At 40.0% G+C, this 12973-nt stretch overlaps 1 protein-coding gene across 3 annotated transcripts in view; it reads right to left on the bottom strand.

The window, feature by feature from the left end:
• Positions 1-12973, bottom strand: part of ptprsa (protein tyrosine phosphatase receptor type Sa) — a 185894-nt gene that overhangs the window by 64275 nt on the left and 108646 nt on the right. For all 3 annotated transcript variants that reach the window (XM_078258753.1, XM_078258755.1, XM_078258754.1), the window contains exons 7-10: positions 3139-3408; positions 2335-2916; positions 1441-1577; positions 1168-1312 (exon numbers count right to left, since the gene is read on the bottom strand). In XM_078258753.1, coding sequence (XP_078114879.1) covers positions 1168-1312; positions 1441-1577; positions 2335-2916; positions 3139-3408 — 1134 coding nt within the window. The remainder of the gene's footprint in view (positions 1-1167; positions 1313-1440; positions 1578-2334; positions 2917-3138; positions 3409-12973) is intronic.

Raw genomic sequence — 12973 nt, 5'->3', positions numbered from 1 at the left:
ATATTCTGTATCAGTAGGATCCACAATGACTAGTTCAGATCAGCCCCTAATCGCCTAATTCTAGTTACATGTTCAAGGTTCTTTACCATCCATATACCATTAATGTAATACATGTCAATACACAACATCATGGTTAATATTTGTTAGCTGTGTAAATCCAAAAGATACACTGTCATCCCAACAGGCCTTAACTGTAGCTACTAATATTGGATATTTGATTGGATAAGCTGTGTGTATTTTTTTCTCTACAGCTTGCACTACTGCAAGTTATTATATCACTCCTGTTATTTTTAGCTGCATGGTTTAAATAATTCAGTTGTGTTCCTGCCATCTGTAAAATAAAATAATCAGTGCATAACTGATATACTGGAATAAATTCAGGCAGTGGGCATGTGATTACTTTTAGTGACTGCTGATAGGGTTTTTTGTTTCTTTGATGATAAACTCAACCCCAAATTCCCCATCCCCAATCCAAATACAGTTCATATGAGAGCCTTGGCGGTCTTAGAGGAGAGCTGACATGTTTTGTGTCTCTGTCACACTGAAGAAAGTGCACTTGCTGTTGACAAAGAAAAAGCAAATATGAACAAAAGTGAAAGAGAAGTAAAGAAACTGCCACAATTGTCAGTCCACGTAGACTTGATTTGCTTAAAAAAGTGTCATACACTCATGCATATTTGGCACCAGAGTGAGGTTAGTAAAGGTAATTCTAAAATGAATTTAGCCATTTGTAGCCTACTTTTAACCTTAACTCTCCACAAAACAAACCATTTATTGTATAAATATACCATAGTCATATTGCCACATTGGGGTTAACAAAGTCAAGATCAAATGCAAAAAACACTTGTTTTTAGCAAGAATTCAACAACATGTTAATTAATTCAGTTTGTTATGTAGTCCATCATTTCTCAAGATAGAATCTTTGAACTCTGATTATGTCTAAGAAAAACACAGTCATAGTTCAAAGGTGATGATGCAGTTGGCATCACAGAAAATAAAGTTGACAAGCTCCAGTAAAAGGAAAAAGCACATAACCTCATTAGAATTCACTTTTGTATGGGCATAAAATCATTTAACTGCTTTACTGGGGGGGGGTTCTTCTGGGGGCTCTTTGTAAGCCAACCCACAAAGAGAACAGGAGAGAAGACTGAATAAAGGACTACATACTGGCTTGCAAGGTCTTCTGTGATATGTCATTGGTGAAGGCTCCAATGCCTTTGTTCGAGATGGCTGCCAGGGAGAGGTGGTACTCTGTGTTTGGGCGGAGATTTTCCACAACATATGAAGATGTGGGTCCAAATGTTTTCTTCATCTATTGGTGGAGAGTACTGTTATTGACAAGTCTGATTTAAAATAGTTACACAGGAATTCAATGTTGGATCATTAAGGGATGATGGACAGCTCTCACTGCACAAGGTCCAGCAATTTGAAATGAATTACCTGGGTGCCAAAACTGCCTTCCATGTAGCGAAGTTCATAATTTATAATTCCTTCTTTCTCATAGGCAGCTTCCCAGGTCAGTTCAATGCTGGTATCAGACACAGCACCAACCTGAAATTTGGATGGTTGACCTGGAACTGAAGAACATAGCAGAGACATTGTTGCATCATTGCAGGATATGTTACTACTAGAAATTGATGTTATATACAAGGGAAGGGTACAGCACAAATAGCACTGGAAAAAGGTCCTAAGAATGTGTCAATGAAGTTATTTTTCCTGTTCAGTGATTTCTTAATAAAAGAGCATATTTCTATATATACACTAACATGATGAGCATAATGAGATTTGGCATAAAATGGAAGAGGATTAAATGGCATTAAATTGAAAGGAATAGATTATCATGAAGTACAAAAGTTTGTGCCCCAGTGGCAAGCTGGTACAAAGTGCTCTATTTAGTGTGGGGTCTCTGAAGTTGGAGGTGCCTGATTTTTCTCAGCCCTATAACCGATTCTGGTGAGCTGCCTGATTTTGGTTCTTTCTCAAATGTGGCTGTTTTTGTATTCATTCTGCCATGATCAAACTGACTTTTGTCATCCTTTGGCCACAGATGTGTGGGTGAACCTTGCATAACTGGAGAGAAAACTTGTTTCTTTGGCAGCAGGCACAGTCTGTCTAAAGTTCCAGAAAATGTGCTGCGGATGCACAAAAACAGCTGAAGATGTTCGTCATTGGTTGTCAAAGTATTCTCCTTAAGCAGAAGGCTGGTTAATAGATGTAGCATTCACCAGTTTCTGTATAACTTAATTTAAATTAACCTAACAACTTGGTTTAAACATTATACAGGTGCCTATTGTATGCACACTTTCCAGCAGAAAATCTGTTTTTTATCCTTACCTCCTTGCAGTACTTTGACATGGATGGGCTCTGAGAAGGGTCCATCTCCTACAGAGGTGAATGCTAGGACTTTGATTGTGTATGTCTCTTGAGGAACCAGGCTCTGGATAGTGGTGATGATGCTGTCCTGGACATTATGGATCTGCCAGAGGCTCATGGGTTGGTTGTCATCCATGGTGTAATAAACGCGGTATCCCTTGATCTGACCATTGGGCTCCTCGGGCTCTTCCCAGCGCACCATCATAGTGTTTTGGGATATGATCTGGGCCTGGATGTTTCGTGGTGGACTGGCAGGGGCCTGTTCACCAGTCCGTGTTTCTACCGGCTCACTGGGAGGACCCTGGCCAATTGTGTTGACGGCTGAGACACGGATTTCATACTCCGTGTTGGGGTACAGGCCACCAATGCTGTAACGTGTGGTGGTGATGTCGTCCACCGTCTCATACTTGCTGTCTGGGGACTTGGCCCTATACTGGATGATATAGTAAGTCACTGGGTCTGGGTTGCCAGAGTCCCAGGTGATGGTCACACTTGTGGCAGTAGTTTCAGTAACCACAGGAGTACCTGGAGGCTTGGGGAGAGCTGTTATGGTGACAAAACAGGAAGGAAAGAGGAAACAGTCATTTATCATGACAGTGACTAATTGAAGAACTTTGTAGCAAAAAAGGAAAACTTGGGAATTCCTTCACAATGGACATTATACAATACACATTGTCACCAGAGTTTTCTGTACATCATTTCAGACTTAACTGAAGTTACTCTTCTTCATGAGTACACCTCTTCACAAGCACAGTTATCTCTTACATTTGACAGTGATCTGCGCCACAGCTTCAATGATGCCAAGGCTGCTCATGGCCACGCAGGTGTAGTTTGCTGACTCACGGACGCTGCTCAGCTCAAGAACATTCCTGCCCACTGGCATCTCATCCTCCGGTGTCAAATCCTCTGAGTTCAGCATCCACTTGACGTAAGGCATGGGCGACCCCACCGCCACACACGTTATGTTCACACTGCCACCGGGCATAATTTCCTGACTCGTTGGTGGAATGGAGAAGCGAGGAGGCACCCGCCGGACTGGGGGAAGGCATGAGGAAGGGGAGAAGATGACAAAACAGGGAAAGGGATTTTTTTTTAAAAAGAGAGAGAAGTAACAAGAGAGGCTGATGAAAATGGACCCTTCTCAAGGAAATACTTAACACAGAAGGTTCAACATGATACTGTACACAAAATAAAAGAAGTAGACTTTTCAAAACATAAAAACAATATACAAATAAAGAGAAGGAACTAAACTAACAGAACTGCTTCAACAACAAAGTAGATTAACAATAAAGCAACGATTCATAGCAACAAGGTTCCATTGACCAAAATTTGACCCATCACAGCACAATTAAAGACACAAAAATCTATTACGAGTTTCTCATCTTTGGAACTGAACTGCTGACATATATACAACTACGGCATAACCTGATCACGAAGTATGATGGTGTGTAGTAAAGGCCATGTGATAATGCTATCACATAAAGCCACCATGGCAACCTGGAACTTCCTGTCCTCTCAGGCACACATGCCAAACAGGAAGTAGGCCATTACAGGCTTCTCCCACAGCACAGGAAGTATAGGGTTACTGGGCTATTGACCATCTCTACAAGATCTCTAAACACATTCTAGCACAAGTTTACACTTGACCTGTCTCTTCTACCTAGATGTCTTAAAGATGAGAAACTTTAATCAGATTTTTGTGGTTTAGGGTAGATCCACTGGACAAAGCCTTATTAAGATCTGACACGGTTCCATTGATAGATGCAGCTATCAGTTTCACAGACAGCATGCATAAATAGACCGAGATAAATTAGGAGTAAATGATAACAAAATCAGATATAAAAATTGAGATAAAATGCATTGAGGAATATAACTGAAGGGTCGCTAGCATGCCCAGACAAAAGACGATTGGAGAGGAAAGAAGAAATACAAGATAGAGGATAAAGCATCTGAGGAGAGGAGAGGAAGAAAGGGAACAGAGGAGCAAAGAGTGACAGAGGAAGAAAAGGAGAGGGGAAGGTTTGGAGAAGGGTGAAGGGGGGGTCACCCACTTCAATGCTATGTAAACTTAGTTTTTCTCCAGCAAATGTGACAAAATGTGATGGTGGCACATTGTCACATCGCACTCCCAAATAACACAAAATAAGTATTGAGGAACAAGGTGTGTGCCTAAAAATACATAGAAAAAAACTAGTAGTTGTAGCTAGAGAGGCTACTATCACAGAGTGGTGGAGTCAAGAAACAGAACTGGATTACCAGGGAGTAGAAATCCAGAGAACAAGAAAAAAAGATTGAGGGAAAGGGAAAGAGAAAAGTAGATGAATAAGGGCAGAATGACAGCTAAGAGAGGGAGACAGGGAGGACCTCAAAACTCATGGATAGGAGTTGGGTGAAAGGAGGTTGATAATGAGTCTGAGACGCAGAGGAAGGGCGTGAAAGGTATTGTGTACTTGCATGTGTGTGTATGTGTATATACACAGATGTATATATTTCCTGCGTTGGTATGAGTGTGCGTGTGTACAGTATGCAAGAGTTAGAAAGTGAAAGAGTATGAGTTAGCAAAAACACTGTGTTCATGAGAGGCATCCCAGCAAGCACTTGACAAAGAGTGTCATGCAAGAGGTGGTTCAACACTAAATAACTAAGTCTTATATAATGCAGGATTTCTCTTGCCTATATAAATATAAGGTGAGCGACATTTGGATTTGTTCTGCCTAAGCCAAGATGAGGTGGAGAATTGCCCATATTGCTGTTCGGTCAAACGCCAGAATTCCAACATATATAATCATAGGAGAAACAAACATTTTACATGCCTGATAGTCCGGTACCACTTTGTGCTGAGGGAAAACTCTCTTCTGGTACATTAAAAATGAAATATTAAGACTTTAACTTGTTTCAAACAAACGTATTTAGGTTTTGAATTCACCAAAAAGATACAGACAACAGATATGGACTACTAGAGGTCTATAACATCCATGTGTCACTATTTTAAACAGCTTTTCAACAATCGCTGCAAACCAAAATATCTACATCTATTTAATGTCAAATTGTTTGTTGGGATGCAAAGAAGGTCAAAGAAAGATAAGCCAAGTAGTGCAGATGTAGAAGTAAAAAGCGATGAACTCAATGGAAGAGCTGATTTAGAGACAGACAGATAGACAAGACAGGAAAGACAGGGACGAGAGACAAGCCACGAGGCAGAACAAAACAGACTCAAGCAGCAAGACAGCAGACACGAAGACAGACAGAGGGAGACGGGCAGACAGACAGTGACGGATGAGCACGCAGACATACTGTACAGTACGCAAAGGGGAGGGGGAGGGGTTTGGGTTGTCGGAGAAAAGGAAGGAGGAGGAGGAGGAGGAGGAGGAGGAGGAGGAGGAAGGCATAAGTGGGGGATAGAATAAGGAGACTGTGGTTCTAAATCAAAACAAAAGAAAAAAAGACCATGGCTCAAAGTGGGTTTGGAGGTCTCACACACTGGGGCTTAAAATCAAGAATCAACTACACCTCCCCTTCTCCCCGCCTTTAACATTGCACCTCCATGCAAATGTAACTTGGGAAGTCTTAGGACGTGAGGTGTGTGTGTGTGGGGTGGGTGAGGACTGAGGGGAAGATTTAGGGGGGAGACTGAGAAGGGCATCAAGGATAGGTAGCATTCCAAAATACACCGTGTCGATCCAAATGGGATTCATATGATCGTTGCATGGGACACTTTCACTTTTTCCGACAAACTAAGGGCACAAATATCACCTACACACACTCTAAGGGGATTTTTACCAGATAAATGACATTTAATGACCTGAGCGCTTAAATAATCACTTCTCTGTACTACTCTACATGCATCCTGTGAGTCCTGTAATTCACTGTTAATGTCAATTTTATTACTACCTTGGGCAAGACAAGACCTGACCTTGAGGGCAAAAACTTCATCACTGACCTTTGACTGATTTGGCATAACATGTACCAAGAAAAAATAGTCAATAGCAGATTCAAAGAGTCTGTCCTTAAAATAAATTTCCATGTATTAGAATCAACGTAAAAAACACAATCAAAGAATCATAACATGTTCTGCCCTAAACTGACAGTATAAAAATTGAATTACTGTAATCAATGGGACGCATGAACTTTTGGGTTGAGATAGCATGCTTTGTCTCAATGTGACAGGTGTAATAGGATAGTTACGAAGTCCAAATGGGAAGTACTCTAAAACACATGGTGAACTGGAAAAATGGCAAAAAAGCATATCATATAGTTACAGAAAATAAATTTCTGCATTCTAATTTGTCAAAAAAAAAAGCCTTACTGAACAACAAAGGTGAAAGGGCAGCCCATTCCTCACATAGACATGCATGGGTGTGGCTATGGCATGAGTGACATACCCAGGTGCGCCCCCATCCACTTGGGAAGACACCAGGGAACCAATACAATCCAAAAATGTCACCCAAGCCCATCCAAGCATGCCATTCATTCCCAAGTATAGCATTGTTCCAGACACTCACGCACAAAATGAAAGGAAATAAATAAAACTGGACAGATCCACAAAAATAACTAAGTCCGAATAGCATAGACAGTACCAGAGTGCAGCTGTGTTCAACAAAGAGGTATGCATCAATACTATTAGATGTTTTTCAGCTATGATTTGTCTCTGCTTGAATTTTGCTTCCAATCCAAAAGAATGGTAACAACTAAATAGGGCGAACAGGTTCTGTTTTTAGTGGAAATGTCCAATCAAAGTGTGTCTGATGTCTCTTCTCACCGTGGGGCTCAGGTCAGCCAATGGACCGGAAGTGGAAGTGGCTGAGTGAATGAGGTTTCTCCACAGGAAGATGTCTCTGTTCACCTCTGAGTACCTACTGTATAGTACACTGTCAGGGCAATGTGGGAACTACTGTAACACCAGCCACCTGCCAAATTCTGGTACCTTTTGGCTGTGGCCTGCCAGTAAAATCACTGAGACAATACACAAAAACTTCCTTTCTTAAAGTCTTCATGGCATTGGGGCTCACACAGATGATAGGCAGTCTACCTGTCAACAGAACGACCAGTGTGTCTGACGCATGAATACATTTAATCTTTGGTAACAACAGAAGATCAAGAGCTCAAGGTCAGTTGATGCTACATCACATTACACTTATCTTGGGAGAAATAACGATACATCTTAAAACCCAGTAGACACGTTGGGAAACAACATTAACTGTGTCTAAATATCAGTATGACATGCAAACTTATCACTGCACTATCATTAGCTAGGCCTGTATGACATGATTGGATGTTCAAGTAGACAGTGTAACTCTGATATGCCAACAATCCAGTAAGCTCGCAAATGCTGTGTATATAAGTGTAGTATGCTATCCTACCCTTAAAATGTAGTGCCAGTGAATCAAAGAAAATGAAGAATCCCAATTGCATGGACAGGCTCCTCATTCACAGAGAGCAGGAGCCCAGCCGGCCCATTTGGAATTGAGAGATAATAAAACAAACATATACCTTTCATTTGGACTACTAACAACATATAATCTTGTTTCAAGCCCCAATGTGGAGAAAAAGACAAGAAGCCTTACAGTGGACGAGGTGAAAGCAGTCGAGAGAGAACGCCAGAGTACTGCACTAACTCTAATAGTGGGCGGTGTTGTGGAGGGATTTGTGCCAAAAAACAGAGGTCAGAAGGTGGACATTATCGGCCATTTTGGTGAGGCAGTTTTTGCTGCCCCAAAATGAAGGGGGAAGCCAAAATAATGTGCAGCCTTTAGTGTCACCTTGAAGCTGAGATTACACCCTCTTGCTGCCTGAGGACACAGGCGCAGTATGGAGATCCTTTAGTCACACTTGCTGGGTGAGGCCTACAGCATTTACATATAAGCCACGGGGGCCGGCCCATATTAACATACCTTGGCTGCGCCAATGCTAAACAGTCACTATTGGTGGCTCATCAAAATGGAAATTATAACCTTAAGAAAACTGACAGAAATCATGGCAGGCGTATCTAATAATAGTAAGCAGCAGATTGAGGGGATTTCAGAGTGTAAGACTTTTTTTCTATTGTCTTACAGGTAGATGACAAGCAGCCAAATGGTACCACAAGCATGTCCCCTCACTGTGGTGATCCCTTCAGTGAATATTATCATAACGATTGAGAAAGGGAGTGTATTCACGTATTTGCATGAGAATAGGAGGTAATGAAACTTTTGTTTTGTATAAAAAAAATAAATGCACATCAGATGGCAAGAAGAATTTTTTGAGGGATGGTTATAAACTTCAGGACTCCTTGAGACAAACATCTAATAGAGTTGGCAGGATTTTGCTTTGGCCAGTGAGAACATAAGGTGTAATCTAGCTTTCTTTCCCAACGTTACACACAAATGCATAGCAGGACATGCAAGCACATTCAAAATCAGGCAGATACCTTTGTAGAAGGGCAAACATGCACATGCATACATCACAGCGCAGTCTTTCTGCATCAGTGTTATTCTTAAGACTTATCATTTGATATAAAAACCCAATGTAGACATTGTCAGGCTTTCATTATTCTTGGTTTCTTACAGTGGGATTGTGCCATGCTTTGTGGACACTATTATGTGGAGGGCAGCAATGACAGATTATTGATTGGTGGCTTTCACGGACTCAACTGTTACAATTACTGAGAAAAAGTAATTTGATAGCCAATTGGTGCATAGAGTTGGAATTAAAACTTTAATTTGTGTCTGAGATAACTGCTAGATCAGAAGAGATTATTTTATTTATTTATTTATATATATATATATATATATATATATATATATATATATATATATATATATATATATATATATATATATATATATATTAGGGACAAATGATTTGGCTGGTGCAATGGAATAAAATATTTCTGCTATATTCAGCATCTTCAGAAAGGAAAACACTGACTACCATTACATATTCTTTTGAGGGGGTTTCTCTTACTAATATCTTGGGGCTCAGTGAGACGTGAGGCTCAATTAAACTCACCTTTGGTGTATGAATGTGTGTGTGAATAGGTGAATTCAATAGAAGCAAATTGTAAAGCGCTTTGTCCGGTAAGGTTTAAAAGCGCTATAAAAATGCAGTCCATTTAGCATTTAAACTCTTGACAAGCAAAAAGCTCAGGAGTTAGTCACAAATGGCAAGAAAAAGAGAAAAAAAGATAGAATCAAATTATCTTGCTGGCTTGCACATACTTAGAAGGTAAATAGCAACTGTCAAGGTGCCCTTAAGCAACATACATTTGGGCTCCAAAGTTGCCAAGAGCAAAAGACTTCAAATATGCAGATTCCAGTGGTAAATTTGGTGCAGCATGTTGCATGTTATTATATAAAGGCTGCCAAAGCATGGGAATTAATTTTGTTTGCTGTTGGAGCAGTAGTCAGTTTTAATATGTCTTTCAGATACTTTACAGAGATCAGTCTAATCTCCTAGAGATCAGCACACTTTGACAGCCGCACATACAAATACTCCCACTCTCAGAGGAGACTGATATGGGTGGAAGTGTGTTCACTCTTCTATCTGAATAAATGATATGCCTGAACTGCACAGACTTGTTAAGCCATATGTAATACTAGCCAAAAACCGTGGTTGCTTTCCAAAAATATGTTTATTATGTATTCGTAAGACTAGTAGAGCCATTCAAATGTACAGGCAAGCAGCAGCAGGTGACATGAGATACAGTATAGATTGGATTCAGTTGGATATGTCTTGGAAAACCTGGTGCACATGCTGATGTATTGACATTTAGGTAGAACCTCTTAAGAGAGGAGGGAAAGTTGGTCCAAGCCAATTGCAATATAAATCACTGCTTGCATTGATCTCCAATTCATTTAGCAATTTCATCCCCTTTATTGTGTTAGGAATACAGTATGAATGCTTAAAAAAACTAATTACTGTGTCCTGTTTTAATCCAGTTTCAGAATCATCATTACTTTAGTCACATCAACCTAAAAATCAATTGTCTTCTATAAGTGTGTGTGTGTGTGTGTGTGTGTGTGTGTGTGTGTGTGTGTGTGTGTGTGTACAAGGGAAGGACGGTTTTTGAATAATAAATTATAATTTGATTGAGTGTCATGACTGCGAGGGAATGCAAACAGCAGTCACTCAACGAAACCAATCACATCTAGCTGCCACCATTTTAAAATAAAAGTATCTTTGAGCACCCGCTAAGCAACAGCAAATGTGATGTTGAAGTCATTATATTGTTATTGATCCACATGGCACTGTAAATGGCATCCCTTAATGGCTGCCTGAAATCACCACGGAACCCAATCAGGCCCAATCAGGTCTAATTTTTTCAGTAATGGATCGCTATAAACAAGATGACAGGAACACTGGCTGTATACACACTTATTATTTCATTCGGCATTTGCATTGGCACTCCGAGAGTCAAGAAGCAGAGCAGCATCATTGTGAAAAAGAAACACAAATCTCACAAACAAATTAACCAGAAAAAGACAAATATTTTTAACAGAAGTAAGTTCAAGAACAGAACTGAAACAAAAGGAAACACACACAAACACAATACCATAATCACAACACAAAAACTTAAACTAAATAAAGGAAAGCCAACAAATCAGGTTGTATCAGGGAAAACACTAGTTGAGAAACCAAAGGAAGAGAAGGAAACAATTGAACAAAACACAGGGAATGCATTAAGAAAAAGACCAACACGGCCAAAGGGATTCTGTACAGGCATGCAAGCGCAGTTACATTCTCCCACCGTGCATCAGGTTCTGTTATTTCCACGTGCTGGGTTTCCATGCCAACACATGCAAGAAAGCCTTTAGGTGCAGAAGCAATACCAAAGGATGCAAAACGAGAAAAGGCCCCACAATGCAAACATAAAAGTAAATTAACAAGACCCGAGCTAATCGGGTTTGCTTTCATCATTTCTTCCTTGGAAATAAAGATACATTTCTTCCATAATCATTTAGCAGTTTGGATTAACTAATTAGTATTGCTTCAAATTAGTAATGAATCGAGCTCTGTAATAGGCAAATACAGCTAAAAATTTTCAACATGTTGAATTTTTTTTTCAAATGCGGGTTAAAAAAAGTAAAAAAGAAAAAACACACCAACCTTCTCGAAGCTCTGAGGGATGTAAAGGGGTTGATGCAGAACACAATGACATGAGGAGAAGAGAAAAATAGGGGAAACACAGAGAGAGTAAAAAAAGCCACCTCAAGGTGTTTAGCTGCAGCTACATTTCCCTCTTCTTTAATCCTTTTTTCCTCCTTTTTCCCTTGTCCCTGCTATCAGTGACACCCGTCTTTGAAAGTACACTTGCCTGCCCCCCCTCCCCACCACCCTTAAATAAACTTTGAACCAAAACAATCAGATACACCCCAGTGGCCGCACTGTCGTCTGGTAAGAAAAAAATAGTGAGGCGCCACTAGAGTCAAATCAAGTGTACCATACTCATAATTTCAAATTTCACAAGCTCCTTATAGCCACAAGGAGAGGCTCCTGTGGTGGCTGTATTTGCTTTTGTTAGAGAAGGAAACCAAATAAAGAGAAAATAAAGAAAAACTAATGAGAGATAGAAAAGAAAAAAAGACACAGTTTGGGCTGAAATTAGCAGCTGCAGTTCAAGACAGTTACAGTAAATGTTGTTAGAAGCCAATCAGAAGCACAGTAATTATGGTTTCTGTTTGGGAAGTAGGCTCAATCTTCCTGGGTATGTTATGTCCCAGATACAATTTAGGATTGTTATTTTGTTTCTGAATATTGATCTCTACCACAGCTGCTAATCTCGAGTGCATTTCGCTTTGTGAACAAAACATAGTCAACATCAAGTATCAGAATTGACTGACAAAAGTTAACTGAAAACAGACAAAGGTCGACACCATCAAGCAATAACAAGTGTGTTACATAGTGTGAAAGTACCTGACTAAATATGACCCTTGTGTAGCCTTTTAAAAGCATGCTGATGGAGCCAGTGTTCATGGAGATCACATGAATTGTTGGAAATGATATCAGGGTATATCTGTGTGGTTTTGACCAAAGGAACTACTAAATATCCCAGTGCTGTGTCAACAATGTGTTCCCATTATTGCTATTTAATGATCCCTGTAGAGCTCTTGACTGTAATGAACCTTTTAAATCCCACGGTGCTGTATGTGACAAAAGGGGATAGCTACTTGACATTAAGTGTTACTGCATCACAGTGGAGACAGCACGAGTCTCCAGGATGAATGCTGGCAAAAAGACGCACTAATCTTGATGAACCATTTTTTTTACCTTCTAACAGTTGAATTTTTCTTCCTTATGCTGCTACTTCACAGGGTATGATAATAGCAATAATAATGAAAAAGCAGCTCCCTGACCCATTTTATAATGTCAGGGTAATGCATTATTTATTGGGAACAAAGTTATTTGGTACACAGCAGAGGGAACAAACTGAGTAGATACCGAGGCATCTTTATTTAATATGCACAATATAAATAATACATGTCGAAAATGCATCTGCTTCAATTTATCAGAGCTCCCTCAACAGGGATTCATTGTCATTTAGCATTAGTGGTAGAGGGTAGGCCTTTGTCTTCATTGCATGTTTCCTATGAAACTCAACATTCTCTGTGACTGATTGTTGTTC

The sequence above is a fragment of the Sander vitreus genome, chromosome 9 (assembly GCF_031162955.1).
Source record: "Sander vitreus isolate 19-12246 chromosome 9, sanVit1, whole genome shotgun sequence".
Lineage (NCBI taxonomy): Eukaryota > Metazoa > Chordata > Actinopteri > Perciformes > Percidae > Sander > Sander vitreus.
The sequence above is the reverse complement of the archived record's forward strand: the minus strand, read 5'-3'. Positions and strand labels throughout refer to the sequence as shown.